General features: G+C 39.7%; 1 protein-coding gene across 1 annotated transcript; it reads left to right on the top strand.

Annotated features, from left to right (window-relative positions):
• The first annotated feature begins 2,132 nt into the window (after positions 1 to 2,132).
• On the top strand, positions 2,133 to 19,596 carry opn3 (opsin 3). Its single transcript, XM_039784906.1, has 4 exons — positions 2,133 to 2,634; positions 11,434 to 11,753; positions 15,780 to 16,031; positions 18,249 to 19,596. Exons 1-4 carry the CDS (start codon positions 2,316 to 2,318, stop codon positions 18,519 to 18,521), a joined length of 1,164 nt encoding a protein of 387 aa, XP_039640840.1. The 5' UTR covers positions 2,133 to 2,315; the 3' UTR covers positions 18,522 to 19,596.
• Positions 19,597 to 19,952: the final 356 nt, after the last annotated feature.

Raw genomic sequence — 19,952 nt, 5'->3', positions numbered from 1 at the left:
AAAATGTCTCTAAAAATAAATAAATAGGAAGACCTTAAAAGTAGATATTACGTTCATTGTCTCATGTGACAAACAAATGGGAGGAGAGAGTGTGAGAGAGAGAGAGAGAGAGAGAGAGAGAGAGAGAGAGAGAGAGAGAGAGAGAGAGAGAGAGATGGACAAATAGGGACTCCGAGAAATGCTTTGATTGGAAGCTTGACCCAGAAACTCTCACCAGAGATAAAAAGCAGAAGTGTAAACTCAATAAGAGACATCTGTAGCACCGAAGGCTATAGAAAGAGTGACGCCTCCAGAGAACCAACTGTCCCAGACCTAGAAATGAAGGCTCTCTTGTCAATAAAGCCGGTTCAATTTATGACATTTACATCACACATTTGAATTAGTTTTCCTGAATGAATGTCGCTGACCTATTTGTTTAAATGGATTTAAATTTTTTTATTTTTAAGTGTTGCAGGCCTGAACAATAGCCTACATCTATGGATCACTGGTGATGCAACTGTTTTCCAATATAGCAACATTATTACACTGCTGTTCTTCTGCAGCGGTCTTTACACTGAGACGTCAGTATTAATCATAAAAAAGCAATGACATGTTCCAGGAGAATTAACAACTGACCTCAGTGCTTACAGTTCTTTTTTTTTTTTACAACTCCCTTAGCATTACAAATAACACATTTTATCACAGTGATAGTCTACAGCCTAAACTGTGACAACTGTGATTACATCAAGATGAGTATGCTTAATCTATATCTCAAATTAAATACCTACAAACTATAAATGAACATCATAAGTGCGTCAGTGGATGAGCACAATACCCTGCAGCATAATTAAAACATTTTAACAGTCTGTGTGTCATGCACATCCTCATCGCTCACACTCTCATCCCGTGTGTTATTCTAGAGAAATCTGCTATTTGGAATCAACCTGTAGGCACTGAGAAATGAGGTCAGATGCAAACAAAGTCACGTTTCTGTGTGGACACAGGATGAGACGACAGGTGAAAGAAGAGCACCTCGAAATGTCACACGAGGTGCAGACACACAACCAAAATTAGCAGAGTTGCCGAGCTGTCGTCATGTTGATGCCCGCGTGCCAAACTGTAGGTCAGCTAAGGTGTGAAGTGACTTGACCCCTGCCAGGCCTTCCAAACGGAAATGCTTAAAAAAAATGTACACTCATGGCACTTTGGATGCTAGAAATGCACTTTCTTTTGGTGCCTAATTTCCTGTTATCCACACACTCTCCTCCTATCATTCTTCCAGCTTCATTCCTAAAAAATATTCTTTTCTTTTGTACTCTTTCATATAGAGAGAAGAAAAATTAGATTCACCTGTTCCAGTGAGTAGCTGTGGTGTGAGAGACATACCATATGCCCCAGGTGAAGAAATATTCTGTAAATAGAAACAGATATTTAATGTTTCACGTTCAGTCTTTTCAGCAGCCAGAACAGTTTGCTAGTGTTAATGAAAGAGTAGGTAAGCTATACCTTTGTTTGTGTTTTTTGCAATAGGACAGCTAGATATGAAAGTGGGTGGACATGCAGGAAATAATCACAGGTTGGAGTCGAACCCTCGACCCTCTGCGTCAAGTAATAGACCTCTATATATGTGCACCTGCTCCACCAACTGAGCTAACCCTGCCACCTTGTTTGTGTTGTGTTTTTATACATATGCTGATAATTATTGAAAAACTTTTTCAGCTTCCAATAAAAAACCTAAATCTGCCGTCATAAATGCATTCAAACACTTACCTAGAGGTATAATTAAATAGCAGTATTTAATTAAACACGTCACTGTTTTTATTATTGAATTGAAGGCTACATCAATTTCCTCACAGTTAGTCACAATTAAACGGGAGATCATTGGGAGACTGGTTTCAAAATAAAACTATTAAATTATGAAATACAAGTGTGCGTCATCTGGAAATGCATTATTTAGTTTCTGTCATTATTTTATCACTTTAGAAATGTTCTTTAATGCATTGCTTCCTCTATTTTTTCAAACGAGTGCAGTACAGGATGTAGCCTATATATGTTCGCAGCCACACACGTAGGTAAAAAAAACTGATTTATTTTGAAAGTATAGGCGGAAATATAACGTTTAAAAACAATGTTACTTGACAGTGGTACATTGACACAGTTTCAGTAAAACGCAGCTCGAGGAGGTTTGAATTAGCGGCGCGGGGGGAGCGCGTGGAGAAGCGGCTACTGGACCCTACAGCGTCTCGTGCCCAGGGCGCGCGCTCACACACACACACACACACACCCATACACCGTGCGCAGCACAATGCTGGACACCCCAAGCTTTTATCCACGCAATGAATCCTGCGAACGAAACCAGAGCGGAGAGAAGTACAGAACATTATATTTTTACAGCTGCCACCTACAAACTTCTCGCTTTTACTATCGGGACCATTGGAGTGTTCGGCTTTTTTAACAACGTCGTTGTCATCATACTCTACTGTAAATTCAAGAGATTAAGGACGCCCACCAATTTGCTACTGGTCAACATAAGTTTGAGTGATTTGCTGGTTTCTGTCATCGGAATAAACTTTACGTTTGCTTCGTGCGTCAGAGGCGGGTGGACTTGGAGCCATGCGACATGCATCTGGGACGGCTTCAGCAACAGCTTATTTGGTGAGAGACATACAAAGAGGAATATATACTAGCATATATTTCAAATTTATCAATATTGTCACATAAACGTTTTTACGAGACGGATTTATTAAACTGTTTACCCCTATTTCCCTTAAGTATTTGGTATTTGCCACTATAGGCAACAATATTACTCATATTGTAAGACATAATTCAGAATATGAGCAAACGCAGTCTAATGTGTTATTATGTAGAAGGCAGAGATGAGCTCATCCTCAATACTGATAACTATATAACGCTTGAAAGAAGGATATTCCACATAGATGTCATTTCTATAAAATACACGTCAGTATAAGTAAAAGCTGAACATCATTTTGAAATGGTGACACTTTTTCTGTCAGCTCTTGTGCACACTTAATTTGAAAATACAGATTGGGTCAAAAACTGTTTACTGACCCTTTAGTCTTTCCCCATGATGAGGTGCAGTAAAATCTAACGACCTTGAATCCATTCCAATTAAATACTATGTTGTCTGACAGTAGGGGTGTGCAAAAAAATCAATTCACATTCATATCGCGATTCAAAATCGATTCATAGAATTCCAAAAATCGATTCATTTTTTTTAAAATTATAGGTCTACTGCAATCACATGGGAGAAGTAACTGCATTTACATACTGTGAATCGTTTTTTTAAAATCGAGAATCGTTTTTGAATCGAAAATCGATTTTGAATCGAATCTTGAGCCTAAAAATCGATATGGAATCGTGACATTTTCTGAATCGTGCACCCCTATCTGACAGTAGGTGTTTTTTATTTTTATGAAAATAAGCATATTGTGCAGGTCATTGCTTTTTGCAGATGAATGTTTTTTGTCACTTCAATTGCACAGCTTGTATTTTTACTGTCACATTTATTACCAGCACAACTGTCTTCAGCAGCGAAGTGGATGGATTTGTGATAATAAGCTCTTTAGAGCAAACCCTCAAGCTTTTGCTGCTTATCAGCAAACTAAACCCAGAGATGCATGGTTGTGTCTCCTCTTTTATCATCTTACTGTCCCTTAATAGACATTGGCTTCTTCTTCTTCTTCTTCTTCTTCTTCTTCTTCTTCTTCTTCTTCTTCTTCTTCCAGCACATGTTCTAAAGAACACGTTTGCCTGCCTCATGTGGCACCACAACACAGCAACACTGGCTTTGTTGATCTGGTTTGCATTGCAAAGACGTCACAGATGAGAATTTCAGAAACAATTGCAAAATAGGCCTAGGGGTTTACATCCAGATACAGTTATTCAAGGTATGGGAATGTCTTCTTTCATCACTGAAATGACATTGAGCAGAAAGCAGTAGGGCCAAGTTTGAAAAGTCAAGTCATCTTTATTGATATAGCTAAGCACATTTAAAACAACAGAAGTTGACCCAAAGTGATTTCCAGTAAAGGCAGATCATTTAAGGTCTGACTCAATATAGATAAACAACATAACAAACAACAATACAAAATGTAATACACAAGAACTGACACGATAAGTCAAAGTCAAGTTACGAAAAAGGAAGTTAGGAAAGGGAATCAAATCAACAATAGATTAAAAAGCCATAAAGGGAAAAGTGGCTGATGGTAATCTTGTAGTTTTTTTGTGCACATATTTAACATCTAATACTGCATTGATTTGCTATAGCTACATCCATCTAAATAAATAAAAATAAATTAAATAAAACATCAAAAGAGAGAAGTTGTCTGCATCCGTGTTTTAAACACACACACCTGGGGCGAAGTTGGGAACCAGAATCAGCTTTAAATACAGTCCTAATCTAGTCCTCACTAACACAGGCCCAATTATAGTAACTACATGAAAACTTCACTGTTGTTGCATGAAATGTCGTTTGTGTTTAGCCTAAATCATAATTTTCTATCATGTGAAACAAGAGGCCAAGCCAGCCTGGTGGCCAAGCTGCAGACAGATGCTCCTCAGCAGTCAGCTCCCCCTGCTGTTCATAAGGTGCCTCTGCACCCCTTTTGTTTAAGACCCTCCCACCAGCCTTTGGGCCACGCCTCCTCATTTACATTGACATGTGTCAAGTCCAAACGAAAAGGCAATGTAAAATCGAAATTGAAAAGCCAAATGTAAAATCGAAATTGAAAAGCAAAATGTTAAATTGAAATCGAAAAGCCAAATGTTAAAGTGAAATTGAAAAGCCAAATGGTAAATTGAAAAGCCAAATATTAAATCCAAATTGAAAAGCCAAATGTTAAATTGAAATTGAAAAGCCAAATATTAAATCCAAATGGAAAAGCCATATGGAAAATTCAAAAGATAAATCATTTTACATATCAACTTTGCTTTTTCAGTTTCCTTTTTCTTTTTTAAATTTAATTATTGCATGATTTTTCCTAGTAGCGTAGTACAATAATATTTTTAATTTCATCTCGCTTCGTTTTCTCTTTGGACTTTCAATTTGAATTATGAATAAATATTTCCTCCATAGATCTTTGTCTTACCAGCATGTGCTCTCTTTGTTATAAGTAAAGTTTGCCATGATCCTTGGGTTTAAATGACTCTATGACTTCCGGGGTAACAGGAAGTGACATGAATTTTAAGTAATACATTTATTGGCCATCAAGATTTATTGTGGCTTTGGCTAATTTGAATGTCAATTATATAAATGATATGCTGTAAATGTCTAGCTTCTTAGATTTAACAATGTTGGCTGTATGGAGCCGTTACGGTCTATTCACCTGAGCCACCCCTGCATTGTATTGTGTTGGTATGTTCCAATTTGAGGGGCGGGGCTTCAGGCTATATAGCCTAGCAGTTGTATTTGTTCGAGAGAGCTTGAGGAAGACCTGAGGGTGTCGGACGTAAGTCTGTTGGATGTCCTCAGAGTGGTCACTTGATTTAAGGTCAATTAGTGAACAGGTGTATATTTATATTATCGGATTGTTTTGACTCCCAAGTCAATTTATTTTATTTTCTTGAAATTATATATTTTATTTGCTTTCCATAATTTTGTTAATTTTTATATCACGATTTTGCCTCCTTTGGCCTTAATTGGGGTAAACAAAAATCCCATCTTGTCAACTTCATGTTGGACTCATCCTGAGTGTTTACACCTGCTCACGACTACTCTACTACATCTACCCTTTACAATAGGGTTATCACTAAGTTCACGCAGGTGTGTTGGCCAGAACACCACTTAAGGCCAAATATCCCATGCATAAATGAAGAGCTGAGAGATGTTCTTTTTCCGTTTATTTCTTCCTCGTTCCTTTGTGTACGTTTGAGTGTGAGTGTGGTTTCTATAAAAGAGAGGAACAAAATACAATGAATGAATAATACAATAATACAATGAATAAAGGAAACATATGTATACACTCATTCCTTGTTACGCACTAATATACATTACCAAACATAAAATAAACAATAGTCATATCACAGCCTTTCTCAAACTTTTTTTGTGCCAAGGCCCAGTAATGTTTGGCCCTCGTCCTCTCTGCCCCACTTACTGTATGTAATTATTTTGGGAAAAGAAAGACTATTTGTTCATTTTATGAAACATTTAATGAATTATTTACAGTTACATTTAGAGCTGCACAGAGGTTAGAGAACCACAATAGTGACCCAAAGTTTCCCAGTATCTGCCCCGGTGAGCTGGCACAAACATCTGGACCAGTCACAGCTGCATAGCCTGACAACCCAATGGCATAGGTTTTGTTTCCAGATTTTCCAAACGATATCATTTTGAGCATTAAACACTGAATTTTTATGCACCTATTTCTACCCTTTTCTACATCAATTTATGCTGGAAACAATTGAAAATATAGAAAATAAGGCCCTCAGGCATTCTTCTTATTATTATTAGTATTACTTTAAACTATTCTCTAGTAGATCAACTTTTTCAAATTTAACGTTATCTCTGCTGAATCAACATGTAGGCGTAATTTACTCTTCCCTCCTCTTTTGCGTCTTTTGTTGGGGAAGTAAATCTCTTTAAATGTGCATGTGACACTTATTCATGTGAATCATACATCATTTTAATTAATTTAGAAACCCCTGGACTTCAATAGCTCAGATGTGTTTCTTCAGATTTCTGCTCATGTTTACAACTTTGTGCACATTCAAAATATAACTCCTCCCATCTGTGTTCTCTGAAATTTGGAGAGTTGTAATATAGTCTGCTGTGCATGTTATTGCTCTGCTGATATGGTAGTATCTCATTCAGACCGTCTGACAGACACAGAGGCCCATTTGGGTCTCTGGTCTCTGACAAAGTTTAGGGGTGGATGTACGCTGCTCTTCATCGGAGGTAGAGCACGTATGCAACGCGTCACTGCCCACAGCAGAGCGAGTCCATTAAAATTAACTGAAGGTGCTACACTTACCAGCCGCGCTGCTCACCTCTATTTTTACAGAGAGAATGGACACAAAGTGACGGACGGGTCTGTAATACTCAAAGCATGCCTGAAGCCGGGGAAATGCGCCTGGGATGGCCTCTTACTGCATTACTTCACATACTAAGTTACTCCTCTAGTAAACTAGTATTCACATGAAATAAAACAATAAAACATTGAGACCCTTCAACAAAGCACACATGGGTAATAATCAATCGCCAATCGCGGCACGGCTGTGGCGGAATAATTCAACTAAAATGTAAAAGTGAACAATCAGTGTTCGACCTACAGTCTGTTGAGATGCCTCTCCAAACGCAGCGCAGTCACACCGTAAAACGTTAAGACACGTTAAGAAAAAAGATCTGTATTTTGCCGTAATCCGATGTCACGAAAAAAAAGTAATCCACAGCTATCAGTAGATCCACAAAAAATGTCACGATATATTCAGCAAGGCCTACGATTGTCACTTTCACCCGCCAGCTCCAAACAGGTGAACGAGGCCTCTCCACTTAAACAAAGTGGAATAAAAGTATAAAAGTCCAAAAATACACAAAACGCGCAACCAAGCTGACAACAAATTTATATACATGGCATTTAGGAAACCTTTATGGCAACGTTGGCATGGCAAGATGTCCAGTGCATCAGTAATTTTCGTTTTTTGTGTCCTGCTGCTCCCATCGTCAGCCACGTAATATTGTTTTTTACTAAAGCAGTATATGAAATCAGATGTATTACCTACCACCATTTAGTTGTTTTGTGTTATTTAAAATATTTATAAAATATCTGGTCATGCCAAACGTAATCATTTTTTAAACAATGCAATTACCCGTTTCAGCCACCAGGGGGACAGTGCTCCCTTACTTCTTATTTTACTCAACTACAAAGTACTTAACAATCCTAACAACAAGTAGTAAAGGTATGAACATGTTTAAACACAATGTTATATATTTTGACCCGACACACTGAGTCAGGTGAGCCGAACGCGATAAACTAGCTTGTATGAACGTGGCTATAATTAGCACAGTGGTCGCGTAGCGTGGCGACCCGTTAAACTCCTAACTCCCATCCACATCAATAGCAGAAATAACAGCTGGTTTAACAAAGAAATACAGTAGCACGAATGATGCAGCAGATATACTTACTCTTCTCATTTACGCACACTCTGAAGAAAGATGCTGCTCACAACAGTCCAACTGACCGACTAACACTATCTTACTGCTTATTAACTGTGTGACATCAGCTATAATATACCAACCAGCACGCGCTTTGGCCACCCTTTTACAAGCACTGAACAAACAAGAGTAAACGTGAAACATAAAACACAATATGGTCAACTGTACTAAATAATTGCAACAATAACATAACTTTGGGGCCTTTTCTACAATGTCGCTTGTGTTCAACGGGCACATACCGTTTCCTAACGGCAGGGACTGCTTTAAGTGGTAGGCCACTGTCAGTCAGTCACAGCAGAACCGCTACCTAATGCACATGCAAATTGAATACTAAGGAGCTTGTTTTATGACGAATACTGCTGTAAAATTTATATTTTTGCTCCATTCCATTCATGGATGTATTATATTAATCGTATCCCAAAATGGCGCCTATTCAGTTGAATGGAGTTGCTCGCCAGGCACTTACGCGTAAAAAGTTTCTAAGCTTCCGGGTTAACTTCCGTGATACGCGGCCCACTGAATATGCGCAGCAGTGTTTCTCCCGCTCGGCCAATAGACTTTACATTGCGGTGACGTCACAGGTTTTATAAATCGCTTTTTTTTTTCGGGCTCAAGAAAAGTTCATGGATTAAACATTTTAAATACAGAGTTATAACCGACCCTGTTTGCAGTTTGAGGTGTCCTATCAATAGTTTCTTTTACAATGGTGGCCTATGAGGAAAATGCTTTTTGGGCTGCAGATCATTGCAATATAGTGGCCACTGGACAAAATTGGCTGCAAGGTGTATATAAAAAAAATATATATATATATATAATGTAATATATATTGTAATATATATATATATATATATAACAAAATAAAATATATAATATTAAATATGAAGTAACCAGTGTGCAAGTACCAGTGCAATATTGTAATGTCTGAGGTAATGAGATAGTTATCTCACACAGCTGTGAACTGCACAGTTTTATGGAATGTAGCAGGAATGATTTTTTTGTAGCGGCCCGTGCAACATCGAAGCTGTCGGAGCATCTTAGAGAAGGTGCTCCTCTGTTGGACCAGTGTGGGGTGTAGAGGGTGGTCGGGGTTATCCATGATAGATTAAAGTTTGTTCAGTGACCTCCACTCAACCGCAGCGGTCGCTGGCTCCGACACTGCTGCCCCAGCAGATGGGCGAGGAGAACAGAGCACGGGCCACAACAGACTGGTAGAAGTGGTCCAACAACATTCTGCTGCACACGTTGAAGGAGCTCAGCTTCCTCAGGAAATGAAAGTCTGCCTATCCCCTTCTTGTACACAGCAGTGCTGTTGGTTTTCCAGTTAAGCCTGTTGTCAACACCCAGGTATCTGTAATCCTCAACCATCTCTCTGGTCTTATCCACATTCAGCAGCAGGTGATTCTTACCAGCCCACTCCACAAAGTTTTCCATCAACGCTCTGTACTCTCCCTCCTGTCCATCCCTTAAACACCCAACAACTGTGGAGTCATCAGAAAACTTCTGTAGGTAACATGACTCTGAGTTGTACTGAAAGTCTGTGGTGTATAAGGTGAACAGGAAAGGAGGCAGCCCAGTCCCCTGTGGAGCCCCTGCAGTTCGTGCTGTACTTTCCTTAGCACCTTTCTGCCCCCACTGGTGATCCACGGCTTGTTGTTGGGAAGGCAGCATACAGTCTGGGAGGGCATGGTGATGTTCTCACAGAATTTAATGTATTCTGTGATGCACTCTGTCATGCTATTGATGTCCTTCCCATGTGGCTCACAGACCACGTCCCACTCTGTAGACTCAAAGCAGTCCTGCAGTGCCTCCTCAGCCTCCTGAATCCACCTCCTCACAGTCCTTGTGCCGCTGGACAAGAGGAACATACTGTACTTTGGAGTCAGCAAGACAAGGTTGTGATCCAATTTTCCAAGGGGGGCACTGTATGTATCCTTAGCATTTGTATACAGGAGGTCCAGAGTTTTATTGTCTCTAATGAGGCAGGTAATATATTGGTGAAAGTCCGTGAGTGATTAATCCAGTGAAACATGATTAAAATCACCAGTGATAACCATGAAAGCATTGGGCTGCTGCGTCTGAAGTCGTGATACAGTGGTGTGTATGACGTCAGCAGCTGCCTCCGCATCAGCAGATGATCACAATGGCGGATGTAAACTCGCTCAAACTCAAAGTGTATAAAAATAAATCCCCTAGCTGTGTCCACTACTCCTCTGTACACTCACATGCTGTCACCTTCCGCCTTATTGATATTACTTATAGGAGGCTGGTGTCAGTGTGCCCGACACACTCACAGGCCACAGAAGCTGCAGCAATAAACCCTGGCAGCTCTGTCAATGCACGTCCGTCCTACTGAAACCCTAGCTGGACGGAGAGGACATTGGAGTGTTGACATTGGATAGATGTGTGTTATGTAAAGGCGTGTGTAGTCTCACATTGCCATACCTTCCTCCACAGCGCTGCGGAGGAAGGTCTGGCTACTCCACACAGCAATCTGGGTTGGGAGAAAAACGTGCTCGGGTTCGTTGGCATTTCTTTAAACCAATCACAATCGTCTTGGCTGAATGATTTATTTCCAAGAAACTAATGAGCACATGATTTTAAAGTGGTGCGTTTGAATGGTACTTTGTGTCGAAATCGATTAGTCGACAAAATTGTTGAGTGTTAGTTGACTAAAAATGTCCTTAATCGAGACAGCCCTAGTGTGATGTGTGTTAAAAATATACAGTCTACAGAATCAATTTTAGATAGGGTTCCATAACTCTGTTTTGCAGATGTGCAGGAACAAAATTATGAAGATAAACATAAGAGCTACAAATATTTATATATTATGTATATAGTTTGGCTCCTAACAGACTAATCAAGAAAAACTATTATTTTGCACATTACATTTAGTAAGTAAGCTCTTATTTTGTCTTGTGTTCTGAAGGGGAATTTAAAAAAAGTTTAACAGGAAAAGTATTAAGGGAGATTTCACAGTTCAAGGTGTTTTCACTGTTGATTTGTTCAGCTCTTTTACTGATTTTTAGGTTAAAAAAATGCAAGATATTTCCAAAAGTCAGTGAGTAATTGTGTTAAATAATAATGACTTCAACATTGACCAAAATATTCGTGGTTATGATTTTTTCCATAATCAAGCAGCCATACTTGAATGTGATATTCAGCACCAAGATGTTCTCTGTTTACCATAGAATGATGAAACTCACTGAGTCTAAAGAGACGCTGTGTAGCCACTGACCCTGATCCTGCAGTGCATTACTCAGTGTGGCTCTCTGTCTCTCTGCCAGGCATTGTTTCCATCATGACTTTGGCAGCCCTGGCCTATGAGCGCTACATCCGAGTGGTCCATGCCCAGGTGGTGGACTTCCCCTGGGCGTGGCGGGCCATTGCCCACATTTGGCTGTACTCCCTGGCCTGGACGGGCGCTCCTCTGCTGGGGTGGAACCGCTACACGCTAGAGATCCACCAGCTGGGCTGCTCCCTGGACTGGGCATCTAAGGACCCCAATGATGCCTCCTTCATCCTCTTCTTCCTCCTGGCTTGTTTCTTTGTGCCGGTGGGCATCATGATCTACTGCTACGGGAACATCCTCTATGCAGTGCAAATGGTAAGACATGCTGTTCAGCTGTTAGCATATTTATTACATTGTAAAGGAGTTAGACTGATAAACAGAATGAATTACATAGACTCATTATGTGGGAAGGAAACATTAACGCTGATGACGATTATGCTCCACCCCCACTAAAAGTTGTGGCTGGTTTAGTTTAACTCCATCTTGCCCCATTTGAGCTGCTTATCATTATCATTATTAGTTAATAGTGTTATATATTATTATTATTTACTATTAAATGTCAATGTGACACTGAATTGTGAACTGATTTTTATTCTCAAACAACTTTCAGATCTTATACTACATCTTACAGTGCACTAGAGCAGGGGTGTTCAACGGGTTTTAAACCAATGACCCCTTAACTGAGAGAGAGACGAAACAGGGACCCCCTACTACATATTGTATAAAATGAAGTTGCATATGAAACTCGGCATACAACAACGTGTAGGGCAGCCTAAAGCCTTTATATGTACATTTTAAGTGCATAGAATACTAAGCTATTAAAATGTTTGTTGGCATGAGTTTATAAATCATGTTTTCATGTTAAAAACACATGTGCATCCTTAGGATTAACTGTATCTGTGGATGGCTACCTTAGTGACTACCTTACCTATAGGCCAGTTAGTCTATCATCCATGTGTCTTTTTTCACAAATAGGCTGATTTACATTTGCTAATGATATGTTTGATTCATGTTAAAGCTTTAGTGCGTAACTTTTTGATATTAATGAGCGTCCGTTACATTTAAGCCATGGCCAAATGAGTTGCTACAAAGCTAATTAAGACTATCCGCTCCACAAAACTCTCTCTGGATTTCTCCGTATGACTATGTTCAGAAGATTGTGGCGTCCGGCGATATTCACACGCAGAAACTCGAGTGAAGATAATTACCTCTTCTGAAGACTCCATGTTTTTTTTAATCCTCCGTGTCCTCCTTGGCTACTAGCAACTGCATGGAGGAGGGGTGGGGGCTGTATCATGTGGACGCGCCGACAGTGTTGTTGTCCTTACTTAAAATTCCTCATGGGGGCGACAGAAACTACGCACTATAGCTTTAAGACACACTTTGTTATATCTTGGACAGCTCCCGCTAGCGTGTGCCAGGCAAATCCGCCGTCATAATAGCAATCCGCCTTGGAATAAACGCGCCTGCTCTTAAAGGGAATGTGAGATGACGCTCTGATTGGTTTATTGCACATTATGCCCAAACCACACCTATCTACTTCAGACCAACCCATTTTAGATTTGCGTCGGGCACAAGAGTCATTTATCCCGCCGGTGTAATAGCAACAGCGGCAGAGATCCGCCCACAAAGCTACTTGCGTTTCACGTTTGATACTTGCGTTTCAGATCGTTAAAATAGGGCCCTAAATGTTTTCGTCTTTTTGCTCTCCTATGGACAATTCAACTGCTTTCATCTCTTAATCTTCAAACAGCAGTTCAACTGCGAGCACACGTACATTTTTATCAGAAAAATTTTGCCTTTTCTAATTACAGAGGTAAAAGAAAGTTAAGACGTATGCCGAATATAAAGATCTTAGATATTATTACTTTCAGCCAAAGCCTGTGCAGATACAGACTTTAAAGACTTCTCTGGGTTTTTATATTAATGAAAAGAAACTCCTTGACCTTTACCGACCAAGTGCTGCCTTTCACTCCTCTTTCATCCTGGGCTCCCTTATCATAATATGCTTTTGCGCCAACGGGGCTTTTCCTTCTAGAGTCATTGGGTCCTCATTGGAAAGCTTATTGTTCCTTGTGCCAGTACTGAGCCCGTAGAAGTGCTGCCTTTAAGTGTCACTGATGTCATCAGTCGCAGAAGACAGCCTTGAAGTATGTAAAATTGAAAATCATATGTATTGTGATTTTTTTAGAATTGTTTCTTTTCCCTAGAATCGATATATACAGTATATATATATATATATATATATATATTGTATATAACAAAGTTGAATAATACACTTCTAGAGACAATATATCATGAGACATTTCTAAAACAAATTTAAAACAAATATATATATATATATATATATATATTTTTTTTTTTTTAATTAATTATTCACCTAAATATTTTCTGTTTATACTACATCATATCCGTTTCCAGCTTCTCAATACTATTAGATCGCAATACTTCTAGAATCGCCAATATATGCATCGTGAAAGAATCGAACCGGGACAAAAGCATATTGTCCCAGCCCTAGTTTGTACCATTGAGCAGATTGCCACTGAAGTTGAATTGCAAACGTGTAAGAAAAAACAATGTGCAATTCTAATCAAATGTCCCATATGTCTGTCTGCATCCAAGTTTGGTACAGCTGCTATCTTTTCATCCTCACATATTCACAACCTTGTAAGGAGTGTGAGTGCACCACAAAACTCCCTGAGCGCTTCATAAGCCTGGGAGGACTCAGCACACATCAAAGCGTTTTGGGAAATGCTCTGAAAATCTTCAAAGAGATATTTATTACAGAATATTTTTGGCTTGATACGAAAGCAGTTGGCCTGCTTTGGCAAAGCAAGGCAATCTCACTGTAGACGTCTGGAAACCTGGAGAGCATTAGAAGAACGTTAACATGGAAATAGATGATAATGATGATAATCAGCTGCCGTAGACTGTGCTGAGGGAGTCTAGAAAATGTTTTATCCTCTCATCTCTGAAACACAAATACATTTCTAATCAATGACGGCGGAAGTCGGCAGAGGGAGGAGGTCTAGGTAGATGGGACGAAACAAAGAAATAAAAGGACTGTAGCACTCCAATAAAGTTGCAAAGAATGTGTTCACAGATGCATTACAGGTCATTTAAGTCAGACCCCCTTAGGTCGGAAGGGGTCACAAGATCAGTAGTCTCGCTTTGCCAGACCTTTGGGTCTGGCTAGTCCACACAGCATTCTGGGATGGGAGAAAAACATGTTCTGGTTTATTGGCATTTCTTTAAACCAATCATAATCGTCATGGGCAGCGACAGAGCCATGGTGCGACTGCAAAATAGCCTCGGGAAGGAACTTGTTTTGGTGTAACGTGTGTACATTCAGATAGTCTAGCTAGCTGTCTGGATTTACCCTGCAGAGATCTGAGGAGCAGTTAACCAGAGTCCTCATTAATCCACCGGAGTTTAGAATTCCAACACAAAGAAAGCGGAAGGTAACGGAAATCTGGCCGAAATTTTCGTCGGCAACGGAGCAATCCCGGAAGTGTAAGGTCGTAGATATAGACTACAAGATCATTAAAAGTACAGGAAAGAAAATAAAATGCATATATTCTACCAAAATAATGTTAATACAGGAGAGTTTTACCTTTTGAGGGCAACAAAAAAAACTGAGCAACCTGAGAAGAATACATCATTGTTTGTATGCATAGCTTAGACAGGCATGTCATGTGCAGCCTTTGACGAGGAGTTAAAAATAGTTGGTAACAAGCCAAAAAGGTTAGTCATTCCTGAAAAATGCTGTATGATTAGTTTGGGATGACTTTAAATCCTCATGTATAATACAAACTACAAAAAGTCAGAGTAGCAGCACATTGGCATGCATATACAGGTTTTTTCCTGCATAGAGGAATTTTTGGTTTTAGCCAGCCCCAAAGGAAAAATCACCAGCACCAAAATGACAAGCATTGAGAATAAAAATACCAAATCCTCTCTAAATGTGTTCAAGAGCAATTTACCAACCAACCGAGAACAACAAAAAGCAGAACATAAACTTGAATATGAGCGCTACTCTCATGTTTTTATCTCTCTCAGGCTGTACCGGACACTCCCAGTGATTTGTTTAAATATTATAATTATTTGTTTAACCAGTTTTGTTTATTGGGGTTGTATTTACTCAAGCATAATATACATTTTTGTTTATGAAATTACAGGTAAATGCAATAAAAAAAAAATGCTCTGTGCCATCTGAGCCAGGAAAACCCCTGATATACACTTTCAAACAGTCAGCCCTCGGAACTGCCCAGTTAAATCACAAACTTTGATCCAAACCAGCAAAAATGTTGATAGCATCTTACTCTCTCCTGTTTGTTGTAGCTGCGTTCCATCCAGGACCTCCAGACGGTTCAGATCATCAAGATCTTGCAGTACGAGAAGAAGGTGGCCGCTATGTTTTTGCTGATGATCTCCTGCTTCCTGGTGTGCTGGACGCCCTACGCCATTGTGTCCATGTTGGAGGCCTTCGGCAGGAAGAACTTGGTCTCTCCCACAGTGGCCATCATCCCCTCCTTCTTTGCCAAGTCCAGCACCGCCTACAACCCCCTCATCTACGTGTTCATGAGCAGAAAGGTTGGTAGTCCCAAAGTTCTGTAAATAATAGATGATTTATCAATTTTGGGGCTACTTAAAGCAGGGTTTTTCCTGCATAGAGGAATTTTTGGTTTGTTTTCCTCTTGGGCTGCTCCACTTTGTGGTTTGAGTAAGTAAGTAAGTAAGTAAGTAAAGTTTATTTCTATAGCACATTTAAAAACAGCTCGCACTGACCAAAGTGCTGTACATAGCGCATTAGCCACAGGGTGATAAAATAAAAATAAATCACACTTACAAATCAGTGATTTAGGCTAAAAAGGACATTGAAAGACAAACACTTAATTACAAACATAGCAGGATAAGACAATTAAAATGCCGGAAAGGCCAATGTAAAAAGGTGAGTTTTGTGCCTGGCTTTGAATATCACAATTGAAGGGGCATTTCTGATGTCAGGTGGCAGTTGAGGGCCAGCAACAGAAAAGGCTCTGTCACCTTTTTGCTTAAGCTGGGAACCGTGGGACATGGACTTGGCTGGAGGATCTGAGGGACCTGGGAGCTACGTGGGGATGAATGATATCTGCTAAGTAGCTGGGGGCCAGGGTGTGAAGAGCTTTAAAAACCATCAACAGTATTTTAAATTGTATCCTAGACTGGACTGGAAGCCAGTGCAAGGACGCCAGGACAGGTGTAATGTGTTCACGCTTCTGTGTGTTCGTGAGCAGCCTAGCCGCTGCATTTTGGACCATCTGAAGCTGTGCCACCAGAGTCAGAGGGAGACCAAAGTCGATAGAGTTAGTAGAGAGTAGAAAACACACAAGTATTTTTATATTAGTAAAACAAACTAGTATTTTTAGGAGCATTTGTAGTAGGGCTGCACGATATGAGGAACATATGTGATATGTGATATGTGATACGTGATACGTGATATGTGATATGCGATAATGTTGAATATCGCGATAACAGTATTACTTGTTATACATAAACATATTAAAGTGTACTCAGTTCTTCTTTCAGTATTCTGCTAAAAGACAACAAATTGCTTGTTGAATTTAAAACAAATGAAAGGAAATCATTTCCAACATTCTTTCATTGAACAAACTGAACATTGAGTTGAATATAAAAGGCACCACTAAAAAAAAGAATGACAGCTACATTTTAAAGTGCAGTTTTCTACTGATATTTTCTTTCAACTAACACAAAAAACATCTCTTGAGTGTCTATCGTGATATGTTGCAGCCTTTTGAGATTTGTTTATTGCGCCAGTTGATATCGCGATGACGATAAAAAAAAAACATATATTGTGCAGCCCTCATTTGTAGGAACATCTCGAACACAACATAGTGCAATTCAGTTTCAATTCAATTTTATTTATAGTATCAAATCATAACAAGAGTTATCTCGAGACACTTTACAGAAAGAGTAGGTCTAGACCACACTCTAATTTACAAAGACCCAACAATTCCAGTAAAAAAAAAAAGTAGAACATTTCTTCTAATTTAAAATAAGAATAAAATCTGCATCATAGTGTGTATTCTTCTAATTATCTAAGCCTTGATATGTCCAGTGTGGATGTCGGGTGTGTAGACACTAGCCTTATTTTGCTGGCATCCTGAGAGGCTCATATCTTGTGTATTTGACAAATGAGCGAGGACATGGTGCTATTTCATCTAGGACTGCACAATATATTGTTTTTTTTTATCGTCATAACTGGTGAAATATACACATTGCTGCAGGCTGCGACATATCGCAAAAGTCACTCAGATATTTGTTTGTGTTGGTTGAAAGAAAATATCAGCAGAGAATGACACTTAATGTACATTCTACATGACATAATGTAACAGCCATTCTTTTTTTACTGGCGCCTTTTATATTCAATTCAATGTTCAATTTGTTCAATAAAAGAATGTTGGAAATGTTTTCCTTTCCTTTGTTTTAAACTGACAAGCAATTTGTTGTATTTTGGATTAAACCACGAAAGGACAATTGCAAACACAAAATGGTGACTTATGACCTATGTTTGTACTGTTTGAATGCTATATCCAATAAAATATATGGGGTAAATATATGTAATATTTTTTTACATTTTATAATTACATTGATTTTAATATCTGTTTATTTATAGCGAGTAATATCGTTATCGCCATGTTCAACAACGTTACAGCATATTTTTCTCATATCCGGAATCCCTAATTTCATCCTTGTGTTAAATACCATCCCTTTATCCCTTCTGTCTGCTTCTCCTCTATCCTCTCACAGTTCCGCCGCTGTTTGCTGCAGCTGATCTGCTCGCGGCGCACCTGGCTGCGGCACAGCCTCAAGGAGCGGCCCCTGGCTCCGGTCCAGCGGCCCATCCGACCCATCGTCACGTCCGGTACGTGCAGCAGCAGGCACCGGCCCAAGAAGAGGGTGACTTTCAGCTCCTCCTCCATCGTCTTCATCATCACCAGCAATGACTTCCACCACCTGGATGTCACCTCCAAGGCGAGTGAATCCACAGAGGTTAATGTCATTCAAGTGAGGCCGTTGTGATCCGCAGGGACTGGACTTCTCACAGCACCACTCAGTATGCCTTAGGACAATTAACATGCAAATCCAAAGCCAAAATGATCCTGTCTGATCTCCCTGGACATTTCTGCGTCAACACACAGTTACAGACTCAGTTACAACTAATTGTAAATATCCAACTGTTAGCCCAAGATCTCAGTCAAACCTATGTATGTACACTATGACAGTGTTTTGTCTAAGCGGGTAGTATGAACATGTGACATCCTCATCTCAGGGGCGGAGCGAGAGGGCGGCTTCTGGGGCTCCAGCCCCGAATGTTTTCTCAAAAGCCCCAAATCTTTCAGGGTTTTGAAATAACCCTAACTTTTTGTCATTTAACCTCAGTCTCTCTGACTGGACTGGCAAAGCAATGGATCAAAAGTTATATTACTGGGGAAATATCCCCATTCTGTGAACTCTACTAAAAGAGATCAGGAATGCAAGCCAATTTTAGGTGGCAGGAGTGAATGTGAGTCATCCTCAACATGTGTTGTGTTCTGGTTTCAGAATGAATCAGTTGGAGAACAATTAGATACAAAAGAGGATGTAGGCTCTACAGGATGATTGTTTTCCTTGGCAACTATTAAGTTTTCCCAAATAATGTACAGATTTCTAGGCATGCTATTGCCAAATGGCTTGAAAAAATAAGTGCAAATAGCTGACCCCCACTAGGTTTGGGCTGAGCCCTGAATGTTTACAGCGTCTGGCTCCGCCTCTGCCTCATCTACCATCAGCTGTGGTGATATACAGTTAGTACGTAATGATGTAGTTAACAACTAGTAATGTGTTTCTTTTAGTAAAAGAATCACACTTATTTATCAAATATGCCCCACAGTTTATATGTGACGACTGCAGAACTGTGTGGAATTCTCAGAGGGCCTGAGAATGGATCAACCAACATGTGATAGCAGATTTCTTTTTTTGTTTTGGTTGGTACCCAACTGCCAGTGTGTAAAATGGAAAATAAGCCTTAGCTCCTTAGCCATCAACTATAATACACAAACTGACATGGACATGGACATGTGTATGGATTCAATAAAGAGATCCTATTTTAAGCTACCTATCTTGTGTACCTTATCTGACTTATCTCCAGTGTGGCGAGAGCAGTCACTGTGAAATGACATTCGGGGGATTTATATGTATGAGGGCTACAGGGGTGTCATTAGAGAAGAGGAGATGGGACTGGCACATCCATATGCTCCAGTGAGACACTCCTTTCATAACCTCCTGGGCTGTCAGCTATGAATAGACTTGATGAATGGATTTCCATAGCTGATAAAACCCTTGTTCCGCGAGGACCTGACTGATGAGCAAGTGAGTGGTCTTTGTATGCTGTTAAGGTAAAACAATGGCATTATGACAAATACACTAGTTTGGTTCCTTGCAATTGTTTTAACTAAACAAAACAATGAAGAC

This window comes from Perca fluviatilis, chromosome 19 (assembly GCF_010015445.1).
Source record: "Perca fluviatilis chromosome 19, GENO_Pfluv_1.0, whole genome shotgun sequence".
Taxonomy (NCBI): Eukaryota; Metazoa; Chordata; class Actinopteri; order Perciformes; family Percidae; genus Perca; species Perca fluviatilis.
The sequence above is the reverse complement of the archived record's forward strand: the minus strand, read 5'-3'. Positions and strand labels throughout refer to the sequence as shown.